This window comes from Kryptolebias marmoratus, linkage group LG15 (genome assembly GCF_001649575.2).
Source record: "Kryptolebias marmoratus isolate JLee-2015 linkage group LG15, ASM164957v2, whole genome shotgun sequence".
NCBI lineage: Eukaryota > Metazoa > Chordata > Actinopteri > Cyprinodontiformes > Rivulidae > Kryptolebias > Kryptolebias marmoratus.
Window position 1 is genome coordinate 6,526,688 of NC_051444.1, and position 23,123 is coordinate 6,549,810.

The following is a 23,123-nucleotide window of genomic DNA, read 5'->3' on the forward strand; positions in this document are numbered from 1 at the left end:
ATAGGGCTCACCATTACTCTTTTTTTCTGCAACAACCTCATTTAAAAAAAATAGTTTTTTGTGTATTTATTGTTCACTTCCTTCAGGCAGACAATATTCTAATTGCCTGTATGTTTGTTTTTCTGTCTATTAGCAAATTATCTCATGAACCAGTATGCTGACTTTGATGAAACTCTCTGTACATAATATTTAGATGTACAACTACAGCTGATTAACAAATGATTAAGTTTTACAAAGATGAATGGCTATAACTCAGGCAAATTTATAGATATTGATGTAAAATTTGGTCTGGTCATCGCTGAGAGTCATTCCCAACATGTACTCCAAGTGCTTGAGATCTCGCAATATTGTGTGAGATTATGCCTTACTTTTTTCATGATTTGATCAAAAACACTAAAAAATCTACATTATTAAAATCTAAAACTCTGTCATGAAAGACAACTGGTGATATGCATTTAATCAAGGAATGCTATATTTTTTTAATTTATTTTTTGTTTTACTAAAAAATGTTTGGCTATTGCACATTGACTAGTTATACTTTCAACGAGGTTAGCTTTAAGTCATTTTGAGATAGGTTGATTTAGTTGATAAATCTCCTCACTATTTGAAGCATTTGAAAAAATCAGTAGCAACTTTATTAACTGGTTCTATTAAGAGTCTACATTTCAGGTTTGTGTAACCAATGGCATACTTTCTTTTTTGCTTGAATTTGTATGTGTGCACATTGATTTATTAAATCAAACTAACATTATTTGCTTCTGTATCTTTTATGTCTGAATGTGACAAGTTCATACAAGTATGTATACTGACACACTCATACATATGCTGTCATTCAGTGTTTGTTAAGCAACTTTATTTTTATTATTAATTGCATTTTATCTCTAAATACTGGGGCCAGTGATCAAAATGTGAATGTGCAAGACATCAGCACTGAACCAAGAGAAGTAGGTGGGATAGGCTGGTGGGGGAGACGGTGTGGAGTTACTTATCACCATTGTCTATAAAAGGTAAACAGTGTGAAAGAGCAGATCCAGCGGCTGAAAGGTGGTCAGACCCTTTTATGATGAAAGAGGAAATGGGATAGCAGGGGACACATGGCCCAGCAGTCACAAGACCCCTGAGATGAGCAGCACACAGCACTCTAATACTTACCAATTAGGTAGAGGTTGTTTTGCACGATGATGAAACATTATCTCGGGGAACAATTCATGACTCAAAGCATTCCAGGCCATATGAGCCCATGGCTGGAGAACTTAAGTCCTAATCCTTCAAATGTGTGCAATATTGTCAGCTATATATAGACCATGTTGCTTTCTTATCTGACCCTGTCTCAGCTTTGCCTCATGTCTTCAAAGTAACTCAGGCTTTGTCTTTTGAAAGAAAAAAAAAAAGGTCATATAACATACATTTAGTTGTTTTTTCTTTAAATTATTGGTAAAGCATGAGAGGAGGTAGATTGTAAATAATGGATGAGCTACCTTATCAGTTCACCCTATTTTCATTTTATTTTGTATGAAAAAACTTGAGCCTATTTTCTTGCAAAACTGATTAAATTATTAATGTGAGTAAACTTATTTTAAGAATACACTGCAGTTGTACAAACAGGGTTGTTTTGCTGATTTTATTCTGCAAGCACGGAGGCCAACAGTGTAAACAGTGCTATTCAATCAGAAAATATGATCAAATTCCACATGCTTCAACTGAATTTTGCTTTTTCTAGTTTTTTTTTTTTTTCTTTGCATCTCGTCAAAAGTCTGTTGTGTCAGCGCTGATCTATTGCACACACACTTCTTTAGATCTCTGAGTTGTGTGATCCCCACTCTAAATATGAGGAATAAAATACTGTACGGGTGCCCTCAGATATTTTCAGAGAATTATTGCCACACTTCCCCTTTTCCCTTTCAATAATGTGAGGTAGTATTGTATGGGGTTTGTCAGAAATGGGGGTGGGGCAGAAGGATTTCTGTGCACTCTTTAGCTGCCTGAGCGCAGCCCTCCCAGCGCTGCTAATAAATTATTAACTCCTGCTGACAAATACTGTTATGGAGCCTGCTGCAGATCTGTTGCATTCTTTAACAAGATTGCGGTAGACACATGTTACAGGAGGATGGAGTCTCCACTGCTCCTTGTCTTCTTTTTCTTTCCTCCGTCTATCGTCTTCTCTCTCTTACGCCTCAGCAGCTTGACTGATGGCTGGAGACCAAAGTAAAAGTGCCTCAGAGACTGAATATTTTAGTGGTAAAATAATACCACTTGATTTACTGTGTAATACAAAAGCACTGCTTTGTTTCATGCTCACACTCCATTGAAGACGAGGCGCTTGTTTCGCTTCAGGCTCAAGCTTTTTGGGTGCATGAATAAAAAATATGTTTGATTCTACGTGATAGGCCTACTCCCATCTCACTCCCCCCCCCACACACACACACACGCACACACCCTCCACTTACACTTACCATTACGCGCATGCCCTGAACTTTGCTCCGACTCTTGATTTTCAATTAACAGTACACAATTTTCAGCTCACTTTCTGTTTGATATAATTACAGGAAACAATTTAATGGCTGATTAAAATTGAGGGCGAAGTCCTACTGAAAACACAGCCGACAACACTTGTAAATGCAGAGACTGAAAGACAGACAGACAAACAGAAAGACAGACAGGTAGTTAGGCACAAGTCCACACGCCTGCTCTGTGTATACAAAGTGTCTGCTCCAACTCAGACTTCTTTTACTACTGCAAATATTGTTTTAATTCTCATTTTCCTTAAATGTGCCATTGCATCATTTACTTTTGAATTTTTAAAAAAGTCCTGTGTGAAGAATCTTGCCAACAGTAGTGAGGAATAATAATATTTCTCCTGTATTTGTGCACATGCTGTATATAAAATCTTATCTATCAGATTTCCTTGACCGCAAACCATCAAACCTTGTTAGTAAAACATCCATTTCAAATTTTGAACATATCTTTGCCTATCTTGTGGTCTCTGCCTCTTGGTGCAAGGGCACCATAGCTCCACAGTCTGCTTCAGCCTTGAGGACCCCACACACTTCACCCCACCCCCAACCCTCAGCAACAAGCTAAGAGTTGAACTAAAGTGCTGTCACACTGACCCCTATGGATACAGCAGGAGAGCGGGGCAGATGGTGATACCAAATACATAATTAGATTTCTGGCACAGTGTTTAATTTCATTCATTGTAACACACAGCATGAGTGCAGCCTCATTAATTGTGAGAAAACAGTGAACTTGGTTGTATTACTTGAAAAAAAAAGATGAGTTGTAAAAAGGCAAATAAAAAAAAGATTTAAAAAAATTAGAATTGAAATAGGTTTTCTTTGCACCTGATTAGTTAAGTATACTCTTCATTGTAATATTCATGAAAGTATTTGAGATATTTGTCCCCAGCCTTTACTTCTAGGATTCTTCAGTGGCATTTGTTTGACTCCAGGGACCACTGTCACATTAAAGTGTTAATATTTTCCCAATTTGACAAGTGGAAACAAAGGAACACAAGTTTGTTTTTTGGTTGAATTAAAAAAAAATATTATTTTATCAGTGAGAGCATCGGAGTCAATTTACTTCACTCAAGTTAAAATATCAAGATGTATAAAGAGCAAAATGATATGATTCAAGTTAAAAATTAACTTCAGTTTGTGTCACAAAATAGCAGAGAATTTGATCTGATTTAAGGAAATAAGCAACACTGTTTTATGTTCCCCAGTTAGCATATCATTTTTTTTTTCATTTTTTATGTGAATTCAATCCCACTCATTGGCTGACCTGCTGTCTGAGTTCCTGTCTTGGGGTTTGAGCCAGAACCCAAGCAGGCAAGGTTCCAGGCCTAGATCAATTCATCCATCTGCATTAAACAAAAGATTAGAGACCCTGGAGACCAGAGCAGCAACAGGTGACAGTAAAAGGAAGCATTCATTTAAAGTTGTTTTATCTTCTTGTGTGCAAAATTGATTAAACAGCTTTCTTCATTGATTTAATGTTCTTTTTTTCCCTCTTCTCTCCTTTTATTGCTCTGCAGCAGAGTCATGTCTTCTAAGCAAGCTACATCTCCTTTTGCCTCTGTGGTTGATGGCGATGATGCCATGGGTCAGGAACACTTGTCTTGGGAAAAAGATGAGAGTGCAGAAGCTCATGGCACACCACAGCTGCCCCTGCACAGTTTGCTCCATGGAAAAGCCCCCGATGAAATGCAGCCGCTCAGCAGTGTACCACCAGAGAGCGACTGGGAGAGCCTCGTGTCAGCACAGCAGCGCATGGTAAGACTTGCATACTTTAAAAAGGTTTAATAAATTGACAGTACTTTGCATTAAACACGCTGTAGAGGTAAAAGATGCATTGCAAACCACTGACCCGTTTTCTTTCTTTCTTTTTTTTTGGCGGGGGTTGTTATAGACAAATTACTGGATCCTATAGTTCAATTACTGTTTATGATGAGACTGAATTTTCTAATCTTTAAACCACAACGACAATCCCTTCAGAAGTAATTGAGACATGTATCACTTGTGTACTTCTACACAGTCAAAACTCCCTCCCCAGTGTGAAGACAATTTTTCCTGCATTTTCAGAAAGTTTTTGTTTTCAGCACTGTTTATTCCTAATTTGTACCCCTCTTGAAGGAATCTCAAGTGTCCTAAACATAAATAAGAAGACTTGTGATCACCATCTCCCTATTAGTGTACACATCTGTATTTCTGTCCTCCCTTTAAAATCTAGTCTTTTCATGCTTCCATTGTTTCTGGCTTACAGTTTTACCCTCATCTTTGCCCCTTCAAGCACTATGATTTCTCTACGCTGCTGAGCTTGAGGGGTTTGGGGATCTTCAAAAAGGAAACTGTGCCAAACACTACATCACAAGCTATTTCAGGGTCAAACTGAGGATCTCTTACTCTTTTCTGAATGATGGAACACAAAATGGCAGTATTTTAGATGAAAGGGAAGAGCAGCTTTATCTGCTACCTTATGCGTGTTTTGGATTCTTGTCGCTGTTTAAGAAATGTCTCGATTTTGTTGCATGCATGCTACTTTTTTGTTGTGTAAGAGCTACATCTACAGCAAGACCCCAGATACTGTACATCCTGAGCGCTGAGCTGCTCTGATGTGAGCAGAGCGAGGACGAGCTCAAGCTCTTGTGGGCTGTAGACGTAGAAGGCAGGTGGTTGTCTGTGACAGATGAGTTTTTAGTAAAAAATGAAAAATAAAAAAAAACAACCCAGAGGGCCTCTGAAATAACTCTGCATTTGGCTACTGAGACCTTCAACACCTCAACATTACAACACATGAACACACACAGAGCTGTGGCAACTACATTCAAATAATGCTGGAGAACTGGTAGGCAACAAAAATGCCTATCATCTGTGGCATATTAAACTCATCTCTGGAATTTTAGTTAATTTCAGTAATTTTATAAAATACATTTTCAAATAACTGCCATGACAGCGTGACTATTTTTTTCTATTTGCCAGATTCAGATCTTTGAATCCAAGCAATCAGATGGGAGTTTTGATATTCATTTAGCGTCACTGTGAAATTGTGTTCACAAATTACACAAAGGATGCAAAGAAAATGTTCCTAATGGTTAAAAAAAATAACAACAACTCTAACATTTTTATTAAGAACAAATTAAATTGGAGAGTACTTACTATATTTGGGATATATGAGAAAATCAATTTCTTTTTTTAGTCCTTTTCAACTTACACATTATGCTGTGATTTATTAAGAAAATGAACAAAAACCCTGCTCAAATGCTGTTTAATATAATTATATAAATCTTTATTTTAATTTTTTAGACAACATCATTAAGTAGTGGCAGCTTGTTAAGGTAACACAAATCAGTTAAAAAATGTCTAGAAATCTTTAATACATAAATCAAAATTTTATTGAAATAAATAATAAATAAAAGGATAAATAACGGGGAAGTGGTTTAAAATAAGCAAGAAGACAAAATGATCAAATCAGAGGAAGGGTAACTTGGGGATTGCCAGTGATAGCATGAGAAAAAAGACTGGAATGACACAAGGTGGAAGGAATGGGAGGGATGCTGATTACCTGACTCTCTCTCTGTGCCATGAGTCTGTGTGGGCTGTGCCCTGAACCCATGCCAGCTGATTAACCCAGCACTTCTGCACTCCCCTCGAGCGCTCTTCACTGTCTGTTACGCTGCATAACCATCCAACGCAGGGCCAGGAGGTGCTGCTCCGCCGTGCCATCCAGCCGCTTGGTACCAAACCACCCTGCGAGCCACTGCAAGTCTGTCTTGAGCTCAACATGCCACATAGGGATGAGAGTTTGGCACTGTGCACATTCCAGTCCAGTTTACTGATTTCCTTCATTTTTATTTTTGGATTATATGACTTGTATCATTAAACAACGGTAGAGTTTTTGCTGTTTTCACTCTTTTCTATGATAGATATGCAGCATGCATTTGATATAAATATTTTGTAGCTTATTTTTTTTAGTTGGTGGGCCAAAGTTTATATCAGCCATAACAGTTCCTCTCTTAAAGGCTCCAACTCCTGGCTGCTTAGCTACCTTCTGTTTTTTCAGCCTCCAGAAACCATAATTAACACCACCTTCTGTCAGTCGCAGGCCTCAGCCTTGGTCTGTGTGCTGACTATACACTCCCATGTGCAGAGTATTCTCCTCCCCCATTCTTTTCCCCCCTTTTCTTCATGTCTCTGTTTGTGCACAGGGAGCACTCAGCCAGTCAGCCAGAGACAGGACCCTTAGTTAAATACTAAACCATGCACAGGTGGGACAAAAAAAACAACAAACAGTTCGAGACAGGACGCAGATTTACGAATGCACGAGGCACTCAGCTGAGAATAGGTCTCTACTAGAAAATGAACAAATTACACAGCAGTCACCCCAACACAAATGCACTCTCAACAGCAATTTAAGAGATTATAGTTGGGAGGTTTCTCTGTATAGTCTGTGCAGATGAATAGTAAAAGCTGAGCACATTATGGATATGTCCTATGAAAATGTACCTCATCATTTCATCTCAATTTTTCACTTGTCATGTCTCATTTACCAGAGCAGCTAGCACTGTTGAAAATACAGAAGTTGTTGTATAAAAGCTAGAGAGGAGCCATTTAATATGGCCAAATCGGCCCTGAGCCGAAAAATTCCTAGTAATCACTGCATTTGAATGAAAAACTGTCAAAACACTCAAAGAGCTCAGACAGCACAAAAACACACTAATCATTAATTACGCATCCCATGTTGCTTTCCTTACTAACTTTTATTTATTTATTTATTTTTTTTGTCCTACAGGAATCTGACAGTAATAAAGTATGTTCCCTGTACTCCTTCCGGAACAATTCTACTTCTCCACACAAGCCTGAGGAGGGGGCCCGGGAGCGAAGTGACCTGCTGAGCGGATCAGCGTTTGGAACTCCGGAGCGCCGCAAAGGAAGCCTGGCAGACGTAGTGGACTCACTGAAGCAGAAGAAGCTGGAGGAGATGACAAAGACAGAACAAGATGGTATGACTTATTGTGTGTGTGTGTGTGTGTGTGTGTGTGTGTTTGGAGTTAAAGTGTAGGAATGTCTTCTCCCTCCTAAGTGTGCCTGATAATCCTAAATGTCCGCCCTTCATTTAATACATTTTTCTTGCTTTCTGACTGTCTGCCTCTTTTCTCTGTCTCATACACGCTGGCTGAGTGGCAGTGCACCTCAGCATAAGTGTGGTCCTCTTTCATGCCAAGAAAACCTCTGACTATAAAACTCATAGTGCTGACCTGATGCCAGGAACATTACTTTTTTTTTTTTTTTTTTTTTTTGCTACACAGACTGCTTTTTACTCCAAGCAGTTATACATCAAAGTTAAGGTCCCACAGACAACCCAAGCCCTTCTCAAAGCTCTAAACCAATTAATGTACCTAATTAGTTCATCTTTCCGCAAGACATCATAGACTCTGAGAATAAGAAATTCTTCTTCTTTGATAAGACTGTTAGGTTTCCGTCATATCTGCAACATTTCACCCTGTCTGGCTCTCCCTCCTACAGCCTGCAGTCTATCAAGAGTATGGCGAAAAAACAAATATTTGAAAGAGCTGCTGAAACACATCCCCCCTTCTTAATTAGGGCTGTAGTAATATAACTACATCCAATCAAATGTTAAACCCCCTTGGGAACGCATGTGTCTCATTTAGTGTCTGGGGAGCTCTTAGCTTAAGCACTTCATCAGACGAATAAATTAGACCTCTGTTAGCCTAAAAATAATTTGCCACTTCTTTTTTTAAGTGTGCATGTGGCGATCTTTGTAACAGAGAAACACAGAGCCTCTCACCTGATAATTATTTAGGCACATCCTCATTTGACTGATGATTTGTGTTGTTATTTGGATATTATCTGACAGAACAATCAGTGCAGGTTCCACTGAACCACAATAAATATGATTTTCTTTCAAACATTTGAAAGTATAGATAATTGAAAATGATCTAAATGATCCATTAAGGTTGGGGTGTAAAGAAAGTAAAACTCATACAAAGAAAAAACTAAATAAAAAATTCAGAGACCTCCTAAGAATTTCCAAGTTAGATGCATTTTACTGTTTGACAAACTTTTATTTTCCCTAAAGGTGCTCAGGTTTTTCCCCACACTGCAATAGACAAGAATGTTAGGGTTTATGATGTGTTCTTGTTTTTAGACTTGCATCTAGAATTAATCCTCATGTACAAGAATGGTGGACCAAATAATCTCACAGGAAAAAGTCAGATGAGTTAAATGTGGTTTTGGTTCTAGTATCTGGTTCTGCTACTACTTTATTGTTTCACCATAAAGTAAGTATACATTTCACATGTGTCTTGTTTCTTGCTGAGATGATTTTTGTGGCAAGATTGTCAACGCTCTCAGTAGCAACTGTGGACATTATGTTAATGAGCCCCAGCTGGTGAAGGCTGGTTGTTGCGGTAAATTAAATGGTCAAGTGCAGCTTGTAATCCAGAGCCGTATGTTAGTGCAGGGAGGAGAGGGGGCTTTGGAGTGCCATACAGCTGTTTTAATCTCCTGTTAATAATAGTGACTTGGTCTCCCTCATGCACTGTGTATCATCACCACCAAAATACTCTCTCTTGTTGGAGGAAATTAGTTTCCTAGCAGGGAGCACAGCAGAAGACAAGAGTCTTACAAAGTTCAGCATGCTGTCCTCATGCTGTAAGAACTGAGAGTTACTGTGTTGTCAAGAGCTCTTAAGGAAACCTCAGTGGTGATGATCAGTGATTACTGTAAGATGGAGAGTGGCGGACTGCCTACAGAAAATTTAACAGCAACCTTTGAGAAATTATAATCTCATGTCTTTGTTTATGGAGAGGGATGCTGTTAGAAATGAAAAGGGCTGGATTAACCCATTAAAAGTCATACAAGGATGTTGGAGAAGCCATTTGTTGCCTTAGTGATGTTTTTAAGTGTCACAAGTAACAGAAAAGCTAAATATAAAGCTTATCTACACGCACAACAACTGCTGTGTCTATTCTGCTGCTTGGAGCCTGCTTGGTCAGAATTCACAGGAGACACTTTACCATCTGCTGCCATAATTTTCTGAGTTTCGCAGTTAGGTCAAGATAGTTCATTGTCTTCATGTACTCAAGATATGCAAAATGACCTAAAGTGGAAAGTAAAATGGTCTGTGGTTCAATTTGTGAATGTTTGTTGTTTTTCTTCCTCTTGTTTGACTTGCAGTTTATTTTGTTGTTGTTATTGTTGTGTGTTTGGCACCACCTTTTGATGAGAGACTTTTTAGTGCAGGTGGTGCTGTTGGCATGCACAGTACACACAGTCACAAAAATCTGGACTGTAAGTGGTCATCTATAGAGTTACGGGGTGGACCCTCACAGTCAGGTACAGCTGACAATATTTACATCACACAGACAAACTGGAAAGCCTGAATCTGGTATTTGGCATGATTGAGCAGACATGGAAGGGTTTAAAGTAATAAAAAGTAATAATCATACATCTTCAATTTGTCCACATTGCCTCATTTACCACAATGCTTTGCAACAATGGAGACATTGCTCATTATTATAGGTATAATTCTTCCATTCCTTCATCTCTCTATATTTCTACCCTTTCACCCTCTCTATCCTTCTACCCTTACTCTCCATTTCTGATCCTTAAAGTGCTTTAAGTGCTTGTGACTGTGCTAATGAATGAAAATGTCCTCCCAGCAGTGAGCGCTGCATTTAGCTGAATAGTCACCTTTGCTGTAAAAGCTCTATTAGGCCGAGTTGCCAGCAGGGCTAACGATTGTGCCCCATGTTTATTTACTAGGTATTGTAAATGCATTATTTATGGATAAGTCTCCAGACAGCACTTGTCAAGAGTTAAAAATGTCAGTATTAAGTATTAGGGTAAAAAAGAAAAATAGCTACCATTATAAAAACCCAAGGTGACCTTGCTTTGATTCACGTGCAATTAGAACAGTTTTATATAATGCACTAAAGTATGAATCAATACTGTGTAAGTCAACATAGAAATACTTGTGTGTTGAGTTTTTTATGATCGTCCCAAAGACAAGGACGGGTAATTGGGTTTCACCCTCCTGTCGTAGCTTTAAGGGAATTTCCTGGGCTTGGTATTGACTTGTTGGGTCCTTGCCAACACACCCAGAACTGCACAGTTTTACATCTTTTGTTATATTTGTACTATTGAGTGACATGCTGAAACAGTGGTAATCTCATTCTTTCTTATTGTTTTGATAAATAAGGTAAATGTCTAAATTTGATAAAAGATCTCAGGAAAACAGGAAACAACAACTGATTCTTAAAACAATGGAATAGTTTGGAATAATTTCCAAATACCTTCGGGAAAACAAAACAATTTATGTAATCTACTTATCTGGCCAAGTTTCAGAGAAGTTGTTGAGAAAACAGCACAGTGAACTGTTGTGGCCTGAGGACATCTGACAAAGCAAACTTTTCCCAAATAATTCATAGGTATTATCTATAAATATCCAAAACGTAACTTTTGTGCAGGCTTTCATTCTCAGAAAATTGGCAAGTACAGATTCAGAATGGTAAAATCTGACAAAATGTAAGGGGAAAAAAAAGAATATCTAAGTTTTTGATTTAGACTAGTTGAAGTGGTTACAGTAGGTACTCTACCAGAATAATCAACACCTGAAGCCCTATGACACAGTCACAGCTAATTAACTCAGCAAAGGGGAGCCACACCACCAGGCAAACTGAAGCCTCTTGCTTTTTTATCTCAGGTAGGAGGATATTTAATGGATACTGGAAAAAAAAAGTTCCCTATTACAGCTGCAGGTAACCTAACCATCGCTGGTGACAAAAAGCAGCACAGCAGGGTGTGCCACAGGACTAATTGTGTTCGGGCACAAGGTTATATGTTTGAATTGTGTTTGATTCTGAGTTACCACTTAGACCTGTCTTCCTCTTCCTCTTCTTTATTTGTAAGTGTAATCCCCCAGTGAGGCTGTGTATTATTACTGTATAATGACTGTGCAGTAGGTTGAGTGTGGGGGAGCGATCTGCATTGTGTGAGTAGCCCCAGGTCATTATCCGCTATTACAACATGCCATGTAATGAGATTCTGGTTTGGAGGAAAGCTGTGGTGGAGAATAGGATCAGCTCTAAGCTTGTGGTCTGATTAGCACTGATGAACTCTTGACTCTGTTGTAACACCGTTCCCTCTTAGTGTCACAGCCCCTGCTGATTCTACACAGAGGCTCACTGGAAATTGGTTGCAGGTGCTGATAGTGTCAACAGAATTATTTCTGCACATTTATTCAGTTTAAATAGGTTTTAGGTTTTTTTTCTATTGCATTTGACTTCTATTATGAATTTTTTAAATAAAAATCTATATTCCCTCGCTCCAAAACATATTGATGCACTTTCTGCCTCCTCTTTTAGTTCCCGCCCTTCTCCCCTCTTGCCTCTTCACCAGCTGCCATGTCATCTGGTTCTGCTTTATCCCACCTAATTAATAGGAATCTTTGTTATAATGATCTGAGCATGAGCCTCTGACTCCATGCATATGCAATGAGGACTGGAAATCCAGTTGCCTTGGCTGCTGATTTTGAGGGATTCTTCACACATTTTTCTATGATGGCTCTGACTGCAGCATCCTTCTTTGCTATATAAGTGTCTGACCTTTTTTTTATTTTAACATAAACATAAGCCAAATATCTGTCAGCCTTCTCACTATGTCCCAACAACCTTTGATAATCTGTTGTTTATGTTGACAAGTTTGAGCAGATTTCTTAGTCTGATAACATTTGATCAAGTGGCCAATATTTCTATATTTACAGTGTGTGTGTGTGTTCATGCTTGTATATACTGTATGTGTCAGTGTGGTACTTCCTGTGTGTGTATGTGTGATCTGTCTTGGCCTGTGGTGTTGGGCAGCAGCTCAGTGGAGCAGTGCTCTGGTCTGTCACTTTTGTTTGAATAGGTAATGCAGATCTGTTCAGGCTGAAGAGAGATGAACTGGAATCGCTTGTTAGGTCTTATGATCAAAAGTGGCTCTCTGCTCTTTGCCAATCAAGCCTCTTGTCACCCTGCGAAGCAGACGTTAAATAGATTTTTTGACTGTATGCTGTGGGCAGCTAGCCAGCCTGGCATGTGAACTTCCAGAAAACTGACACATGGACCCTCACTCCTTCCTGTTCCTTTCTGACTTTTCATTTCTCTTCCACTTTTCTCTGTTTTTTTACTTTTTGTCTTGTCTTTTTTCATTTTTATCATCTACTCTATCATTTTTTCCCCCTTATCTAATCCAGATCGACATTTTTCCTCCTCCTATAAATTATGTCTTCCACCCGTTCTTACTCTCCAGTGACAAAGTTGCTCCTCTTCCAGGCTGAGATCAGATCCCACTGCTAAATAGAGTAGCTGCAATGAGGGGAACAGTCAGCCCAGAGAGTCCGATCCATTGCTGAATTATGTATTCAATATCTGTTCCAAAACAGAGCCATCACATAACCCAAGCCTGTCCCTGTGGGGGTGACGAAGGCCAACACAGGTTTTACTTTACACAAGCTCAGATGTAGATTTTGTTGCCCATTTCAAAACGGTAACTCTTTCTGCTGTCTTGGTCATTCAGATGACAAAACAAGCAGCTGCTTCTTCAATGTGCCATTCTTTGCATTCAAGATCACCTTCCCCACTTCTCATATTCCGATTAGTCAACAGTAGCAACTGCTGTGGAGCATTCCAGGGGCCATCTTCCCAAGTTTCAGCTGTTGTGCATCCCCCTGCACCCATGCAGCACAAAACTCCCATTGTGATCTTGGCTTACTGGCTGCACAGGAACCCCTTGATAGGAGGAAACTGGTGTCTCTGAGAGACAAATCACAGCCAGGGTTACACAGAGCCTTACTTGTCTTTGTATACTCACACGTTGGGTGTAGGTATGCCTCGTTAACTGCATTTTTAATGACGAGTGTAGAAACACAAAAAGCGGCATCAATGTCTTTGTAAGATAAATATTCAAACATTTTGAAATAAAACAAAACACAAGCTCTGCATATATGCTACAGTATTTGTGAACATGTTTAAATAAATTTAATTTTATGGTGACCTGGCTGTTTTGTGTTTGCACAGTTTTTGGTGGAACCCAGAGAGTGTGCAGTGCTGACATGTAAGAATGCAGAAGCCATTAATGCTACTATATTTGTCATTAGTCCATACAGGCTAGAAGAAGAAGATAACAGCCTTGTTTTGCAGTTATAAGAAACCTGAGAAGGGTTATATGCAGACAAAATGCACAAAGTCAGGAGAGTGGAGGAGGAGGGTGCTGAGGTAGTCAGAAATAGGAAGAACAGGGGCTATTCCACAGCGGGATGTGGAGCAGAGTGGGGGCACATGTGTGCTGCTGTGTGTGTGTGTGTGATCCTGGTTACACTGAGATTTGTGTGCCAGCTAAGTATCACTGTCCAAGCTGCAGCATTCAGCTCCCAAGCATTCTCCACACATATCTTGACAAAAGAAACGGTGTCATCTGACTGAGGATCAAAATAGTGTGAGCGTAACTCAAACCCTGGGCACAGACAGCCTCTGTGGCCCAACTAATGATTTCAGAGTACATTTCAGGCTTACTCTGTAAGTCAGAGGTACGTCAACCATGCAGCAAAAAGATCCGCCTTGATGCAACCAAACATGACAACTTGCGTAGATGTAACTTATTAACATACTTGCATTGTTGCTTTCCCTTCCTCAGACACCAAGCATGCACATCTCACAGCAAACTTTGATGAGCTACTGTACCTTTTGAACAAAGAGACTATTTAATCAGCAGTGATGAAACTTGTGTTTCCTCCCACTCGATGCCTTTCTCCTTTCTCCTTGTTCAATAATGCCATGTGAGTGAAGAGGTGTGATGAAAATGTCAGAAGAAATTAAGAGCTCTGTTTTATTGCATTGCAAAGTGTGAGTGCCAATGATAATAATCATTTGATGAATATCATCACTCTTAAGCCGAACCTCCGGTGCAATCTTGAAGATTGCTCTGGACGACCATTTAATACGCAAGATGATGCGACATTGCCAGTTGCTTATCATTGAGGTCAGTCAATGGGTTTATCCTAATATTTAAATAAAAAGAATTAATGATTTGTCAGACCAGACCTTTAGTTTGTCTTAAAGCAGACTATTAGATCCCTTCAATACATTTATCCTACTTCTACTTTACACTCCTTTGCTCATCTTTGCCCTCCTTTTTTCATTTTTTTGTCATAATATTTCTGGGTGGGTGGCACTTTACTCAACAAAGCCAGTGCTGTAAGACTGTTGTTAGCTTCCCCATCGTTATCTGGACCAATAAGCTCAGTCTCTCATGAGAAGCAAATTTTTCCATCTTTACCCAGCAGGTTGCAGTCCGTATGGCTCTGTACCCCACAGAAGGGTAATAGACTGAGTGAAAAGAAAAATACAGCTTCTATTGTTGCTGAACTTGAACAACAGCACATTGAAACACTTAGCCAAGGGCAAATGAATGGGGACTTTCTGAAAGTTGGAATGCTTAACCTTTAGAAGTACTATGGTGACTTTAGTTTTTTTTTCTTTTTCTTTTTTCTTTTTTTATTTAGTGGCAAGGGAAGATTACAGTTCATGTTCATTAAAAGCTATCTGGTGTATACTAACATTATCTGAAAAAGTGACCTTTGGTTTTATGGTCCAGTTAGTTTTATATGTATATCCTAAACTCTGGCATTTTAGTAAACAATTTTGGCTGTGAGAGTAAAGAAATTACTTCAATGAACAAAAAAAATCCTGTTTTTCCTTTAGAATCTGTTTAATGAGATTATACTGTTAGAGGACAGTTGAAACTTCCAACACATTTATGTCATTGTTTTCCCAAAAGCACATATTACAAAGCTCACCAATGAAATTTCTTTTAATTCCTCATTTTATAGATGAATCTTACGCTGCTTCTGTCCAGCATTTCTAAAATCAATTTTCAGTGTGGACATCAGACACTTAGCTTCACTGCAAGTCTTAACACACTCATGCAGATCCTGTTACTCTCTTTTTGTCCTTGTGGAGTCAGGCACCCATTAATTTACTAAATCACACTGAACTGCGATCATCACAGTGCTCTGCGTTTTCTTCACACATCTATTAATTTAACATAGATGAATAAATGTGAATGTTTTCGAGCATTGATTAGCAGGCAAGTTTATGCCTGACAGTTAAATTACAGGGTACCCCCCACCCACTACCCCCCAAAATTCTCCCCAATGCAAGGTACCTATTAATTAAATTTTTGTGTGAAATTATTATCATTTATTACAGTGCGTGGACCATGATGATTGCCAACATCAAATGCAAATTATAAATTAAAATTGAGTCGACATATTTCTACTTGTAATGTTCATCCTTTTAAGTGCTGATCCCCTCATCATCACTGACTTCAAATCCAGGGGTGATGTTTTCTTTCTATTAAACAAATCACCTTTCACTTTTTTTTTTTTTTAGGAAAAAAAACTATTAAAAGATTTGACTGCATAACAATTGCAATTTTTTTCTGTTCTTTTTGATAACATTTTTTCGATTTTTTTTTCCCCATTTCATATTTGTATATCTGTTTTTTTTTTTTTTTAAATTTCATCAACAAATAAACTTTCGAAGAAACATTGTGTGGAAAGTCACATTCAGAATAACTTCTCTGCTGCCTGAATAGAAACCTAGAAGCAAAGAAGTTTACAGAATCAAAAGTTAATTTTGCTATCCAAGCATTTAATGGTCCTAGTTCTTAAAAGTGACCTTGTGTGGTAGAAAAGCAGAGCAGCACAGCAGCTACTTCCAGCTGCACACATGGCATCCATCGGGGGCACAATCACGCGCAGTCCCAACACCTCAGGCTCGGACATATGTTGAGTTTTATTTCATTCTTCTGACATTAATCCTATTCACCAGCTGTTCTGCCAGCTGCCACTCTCGGCTTAAGGGGAGATTGCAGTTTTGGGGGCTCTGAGTACTGGTTTATCTCAGCTCTTCATCTCCTCTTCTCTAAGTTTTGATTGAGTGTTCCTTTTTTTCATCGCTATCTTCAACTTCCAGGTTCCTTCAGTTGCATACTTTCCTGCAATCTTTTCTCCTCTAACTTCTTGCCTTTTTTTCCTGTATAATTTGAACAGGAATCTTAAACTTCGATTTGACAACAAGTCTTTGCAAATACTCTTCCAAGATATGCTAAAAGCATATATTTGTTATAATAAGCATTATAACAAATATAAAAGCATTTCTTTCAAAGCTGAAAGTTCACAGCTCTTGTCAGCATGTAGTAACATCATCTACCCTGTAACTTCCCCTCTCTTTCTCAGAAGGAAGCATTTGTAAGGAATCATAGAGCTGAAACCAGCTCAGCCCACAGCCATCTAACAGCATTTCAGTGGGATTAGCCTGGACATGGCCTCAGCCTGTACAGTTATGATTATTGACATATTGGGTCTGACATATTTCACATTTATGTGCATTGTCTGGAAGCATACTCAAGTGTTCTCAATGTCATTTCTGCTGAAGTACAGCCGGGCAGCCAGCAAGCAAGGGCCGCAATGAATTGATCATTGCTCACTGCTCACTTTAATAATTCAAGCCTGATTGCCACAGAGTGCCGCAGTAAAATGGATTGGGAGAGGTCACATGCTGCTCGGCTCAGGAGGTGAAACCTCTCGGGGATGCTTAATTCATATATGCTTGATAGACACGTGTCCTATTTAAAAAGGTCAGGGTGTTGTGTGTGTAGACGGTTCCACAGAATGAACAGGTCAGCTTTGTGGGATTAACGTGTTGGTCAGTGGAGATGGAGTCGAGGGAAGGGGAGAGGTTCCTGATCACAGATGCCAGTTTGTTTATGTTCCTGAAATAAAAAGTAAAAAGCCTGAAAAGTTTACTTTTATTTTCACTAAAAATATTGCACTTTGTAAAAGTTTTGACCTCTCCTTGTATTTGTCAAATTTTTTTCAGTCCAACATTTAACTCCAAAACTCATTTGGAGTTAAATAGAGGAAACAGAATTAAATTCCTTGGAAGCAAATGTTTCCGAACATGAACCAACAGAGAACCAAACATTAAGCGGTGGGAAGTATTTAAAGTGTAAACTACTTTGTATTTAACTTTTAATCCTCATGAAAGCTTTTCTAAAGCCTCAAATGCCTGTTCATGAAAAGACCTCTGACTTCATCCGATCAACTAACAACTGGTTTTGGCAGGGATTTAGGAAATCAGGGTGGAGTAAGAAGTGAAGAACATTAGAAAGGAGGCACTGGAACAGATGAGATGATAAACACTTCTTCCTGAGGTTACCTACAATATATTTATAGCAACTGTTTACATGGCCAAATAGAATAGTCTAAAAGGTTACTAACAGAAATGTTCACCAAGTGGAATAATGATTAGTTGTCAGGTAAAGAAAGCCTACCATGAGGTGCAGGTGTTCGTCAGTTTACTGACACTAAAGCAAAAAGCTGGACTTCTTTATTTATGCATGCCAGGACCAGTAATTACATATTAAAAAGCAGGAATTATTTAACTGGCTCAAAAAGTCTTGTGGAAATGGTAGAGGTTATTACAACTGTTGACAACCAGGAAAGGTAATTGCCTGATAATGAGCGACAACGCGGTGTTGTGCTCTGAATGTTTTTTTTTTTCCTTACCCCCAAATGCTTCCTCTTCAGAGTTTGCATTGTGCAGCATCACCCGGGTGTGTAACCTATTGCGTTCCGATTGCTCCCATGCAATTAGTGCCCTTTTTGTCCTCACTTCAATAACAGCATGATTATGGAGACTTCAGGAGTATTTGCAGCATCCAACAGCTGTTGTCTCAGGGACTACCGGCTGAATGACAAAAACATGTTTTCTCTCTGGATTTCACTTCCCTGCCTGCCTCTTGTAATTATTATGTTTTATTTGGTTTGATGATGGGGTCTTGTTTTTAGTGTGCCTGTGATTAAGATATTCAAAGGACTCCTTGGAGTGTGTCACAGTCATTTTCTTTTCTTTTTTTTAAAAATCAAACTCGACTTTTGATTTGTTTCCTGTGCAGTTCAGAGTGGTTGAGAAATTACAAGTTAACCTATCATTGTCTGACTAAGATTTTGAGATTTTCATTTCTGAGACAGGATTTATTCATGAATGAGAGAAAGGGCTGATCAGTGAATACAAGGACTGAAAATGTAACAGATTTTCTAAATGAAAACAATTGAGTTTGTCACATTTATCTAATTACAAACTTACATATAATACATGTATATTCAAATAAAAATCAGCATATTGAATATTGAAGCAAATTGTGCTAGCAGCCTATTCTAGAATTCATACATTTTTAAGGATTTAATATGTTTACCACTGCCAATAACAATTTTTGGTATATGCTTCAATCTAATTATAAAGGAAAATATTGAAATATATTGTCAGTTTTGTTCTCTATTTTATTTTATTTTATGTAAGTATCAATTATTTTTATTATTTATTTTATTTTTTTAAATCACAACAGCCTAACAAAATTATTTAAAAAAATTATAGATACTATAAAGTCTCAAATGTATGACAGTTGCATGCTCATTTGCTTTATTAATAATCTAAAATGTTTTATGTTTTGTTTTATTTATGTTTTTTATATATATATTGTCTCTTGTCTCTTGTTTTAGGTGATTGTATTTGTTTGTGTCAAATTGCAGAAAATTTACTTAATTCAAGATGACTTGCATATTTAGACACTCTGAACCCCCCTATGTGGTTCATCCTTTCCACTGGAAATGCAAACTGTTCCTGCATTTCCTTCACTGTCCAATTGTCCAATTGGCTGCATTGTAGAGAAGAAACTATTTATATTGTCAGTGTCAGCTGATCATTGATTTGTTAATTACACGTTTTCCCTTGTGGCTAAGAGAACAGATATACTGTACAAGGACAGCGCTGGAGGGGAAGTCTCTTAGTTTCTTATCCCTGACTTATGGCTAAGTTGACTCTCTCGGATATCTCCTTTTTCTCTGCCAATGGCTTTTCAACACAGCAAACACTCAAACACAAGTATCGTCTTTCTCCCAGGAGAATAGTACGCACAGAGAGAGGCTCAGAATGTGGTGGCAGGGAGTTGAAACGTTTTCATTGCTGACAACCGAGGGTAATAAAACACCCGCTGCTACATGTTGCAACAAACCATTTTTGTGCTTTGAGGCGGTCATGGTCTTCTGAAACATGATGGCGTGTTGTGTTGCACCAACAAATTTAGCAAACCTTTAAGAGAAGGAAAAGATTGATATGGGAAAGTGAAAATGCCAAAGTAGTGCTGGATAATTTATTGGCTTTAGTACACAAACTGTACTTCATAACTCCAGTTTGGTCTGGACAGTCATTTGAAAACTGGTGCATCATAAATTTTTAGGATCTGTTTTTTACTGCACACTCTAAAGTGGCAGAATTTGATTTGTTTAGGACTGTGTTTATTTGTCAGTTTGGCATATTATGCGATAATTTGAGCCCTTCAGTATACGCTAATTGTTTAACGCTGCAATAAAACCATAAAATTTAAAAAAACGACTTTATCTGCACTTCTCAACCTCAGACATTTATTGCTAAGTAGCACTCAGTTTAATAAAAGTATTTTGTCATTTTCTCTGAAAACTAAAAAACAAGTTCAAAATGAGTTGTTAAATTAAATTTCAGAGGAAGAAAACTGAGGATACAGAATGGGGCAGAAAATGTCACACAAAGAGCAGAAATTGCACCAATATTTTTACACTCACAGTGTGTATTGATGTTGGGCCAGATAACTCACCTCTGATAGCATCTTCACTCCGTTGGTTTACTCTGAACATGTTATTCTGGCACCATTTGCTGCCAGGTGCCGAAGGCATTGTTTATATCACACATCAACTTCGAAACATTCCATTGTTGAGATTTATGAGGATCATTTGCTTTGTTTTTAGTACAGTCAAAAAAAGAAAAAGAAGAAGTCTAATCTTGCCAACTTATCTGAGCTTTATGTGCCTGTTCACCTACCTCAACAAGATCACACAATACCTGCATAGAAATACTGTACACTAAAGATAACAGCCCTGATAGGAGAGAAACATACTGATTTTTGGCAGTATTAAATCAGTCATGGATATTCACTTTCTTCTAAGTGCCATTTGGAAACTCTTAAAAAAAGGGTTTCAGGGCATTCTTCCAGCTGACATAGCAGCAGCCCCAGAGAGGAGACAATGAGACCCAGACAGGCTTAGTAGTCCAGAAGCCATTCCTCTCTCAATGGGAACATGTCTTGGACAGACACTCCAGTAGTTTTGTCTTGTATGTTGCTATCTGTGCTAGCTGCAGAGCGGAGGGGGTCTGTGCCAGGCAAGGGTCCGTAGGGACCTTTGGAATAGCTGGGGCTGGAGGAAGTTGGTCCGGGTCCAGTGGGGCGATCTGGGCTTGGTGACAAGCCAAGCTGTCTACAGCAGGGACGCTGGGAAAATGTAAATAAGAGCCTGATAAGGCCTATTGTTTTCATTCCATTCTCATCCCAGCTGAATGACCTGCTCCCCAGCCTCAGAGCATTTTATCTCAAGAGAGGGAGGGGAAAAAAATGGAAGGGGTGGGGGTGCGAGAGATTTAATAGCCCCCATAGGAAAATAAAAATAAACTCATTGGACTCTTCTCTTGTTGAAGCTAATTCCCCAGAATATGATGTCCTACTTTGAAAGGACAAAAGCAGCAAACTTTACACTAAAACTTTGGAAATTTAGTTGTAGCTATAAAGTGTTCACATTTGCTTGTCCTTTTAACTTCACTACAATCAGGAGTCAAGTGAGATTGTTTTGTCACAAATAATGTGTTGTTTTATGTCAAATACAATGTGGATCAAATTTCAACAATCTCTTCAATAAACTGACAGTTTGATACGGAACAGTATTTCCATTGGCATCGTTACTGTCTCCTGAGAAAAGAGTTGTGCTTTTTTAAAAACAAAAAAAGAAAAAAGAAATAGCATTCTTTCTATTAATCTAAATTCTTGAAGAAAAAATAGACTGTGAAAGGGTGCTTTGAAAAAAGCCAGAGATGGTTTTCTCAGACATGCCTGCACACACAAAAAAGTTGCTCGCTTTTCACCAAACCCATTTTTGGTTGCCTGTTTTTGTCTGCGCTGTGAGAACAGTAAAAGGCGTTTGAGAGTTATTTTACAGATTAATCTGGGTCATTATTCACCTCTCTCAGGTGGAAGCTCAGGGAGGACAGCAGTGCATTCCAGCTGTAGCTTTTCGTGCTGGAGGACTTGACGGGTCGTGTCTGGCCCAGCTGAGGGGATGGAGAAGTGAAGGAGCGGCAGCTCTCCTGGGAGGGAGGTGGATAGGGAGGGGGAGGACTGGAGTAGAATGGAAGCTGGCACCACATTATCTCCAACTGTTGGCGCATTCCTTAATGATCAAGTGCTAGAGGAGCATCTGTTCTGAAAGTGTACGTGCATATGTATGGATGTGTTTGAGAGTGGGAGCATATGTGTACAAACATCATCAAGCATTTTTTGTTTTATTGTTTTAAGGGAAAATTATCAAGCAGTGTTGTTGCTTTGTCTGAAAAAAAAACAAAAAACTGAGGGATTTTGTTGTTCTGGGAGAGGAAACTGTCTCACTCGGGGGTGGGACACAGGGAAGAAGAGCTGATCTTTGCTACTCCCTATGCCCTTAACCCCTGTTTTAAGATCTGTGATCTTTGTGCCATACAGGGAGTTAACACACACCAACACACACACACATAGACAGCTTTGCCTTTTCTTTCCCCCTCCCTTGGGGTCAAGGGGACAAACTGTGAGTTGGGAATTGGAAAGTCAATAAAGCAGAAGTAATGTTATAATGACCCTGAGCTGAAGATGTCCTGTTGACCCCCATCACACTGGAGGAAGTGGACAATCAAACAAAATGGTGACTCTGCTTGATCTCCCAAAAAGCCATCTCTAAACAAGGCCACAAAAACTACTGATCCCCCTCTGTTACTCCCAGTTCCTCTGAAGTCGGTGTGCTTGTCAGAGGGAACAGTGGTGTTTGCTTTGTGGAAGCGGGCAAGAGATGTAACAGACGGATAAAAGGAAACAACACTTGTATACATCCTCGACTGTATAAATCCCCTCTGTGTTTGATGTCAGGAATGATAATGGAAACTGGACGAGTCCAGAATGCTGCATATGATAGGCATGTTCTTTAACTTTCTTTCCTGTTTCTCTTTAAAATTTTGTGTGCAACAGAAACACTTTGTGCTCATTGTTATCTCAGAAACACTTTATACCCAGACCAAAATAAAAAAAAAACAAAAAAAAACCTCTGTGCTATTTCAATAAAACAAAACCAAAAAGAAAAAGAAACAAACAAAAAACCTTACGTTTATAAGTTTGTCTTTTTATTGATGCTCATATAAAACCCCAATTAGTGGATGATCCCACTGAGACTCTGGTCCAGACTGGAGGCTAGCCTGTGGAAGGAGTGGCTCAAGGTGGAATGGTTGGAGCCATGCATGCGCTGCTGGTATTTGATGGGAACAGGCTGAACCCTGTGCAATGCAGAGATGGTGGAGGCCTGGGTCAGCCAGCCCAGTATGTTCTTTATCAGCTACACCAGCGACAGCATGGCAGATTGCAGCCATTCCTTCTCTGATTCATTGTCTGCTGGACAAA

The 23,123-nt window shown here is 38.9% G+C and overlaps 1 protein-coding gene across 4 annotated transcripts in view; it reads left to right on the plus strand.

Moving 5' to 3' along the window:
• sox6 (SRY-box transcription factor 6) overlaps positions 1 to 23,123 on the plus strand; it is a 125,245-nt gene that overhangs the window by 38,248 nt on the left and 63,874 nt on the right. For 3 of the 4 annotated variants that reach the window (XM_017441909.3, XM_017441915.3, XM_017441921.3), the window contains 2 exons: positions 4,034 to 4,271; positions 7,288 to 7,498. In XM_017441909.3, coding sequence (XP_017297398.1) covers positions 4,034 to 4,271; positions 7,288 to 7,498 — 449 coding nt within the window. Of the gene's footprint in view, positions 1 to 766; positions 3,908 to 4,033; positions 4,272 to 7,287; positions 7,499 to 23,123 lie in introns of those variants that run through there. The other variant, XM_017441928.3, reaches the window with a different exon arrangement.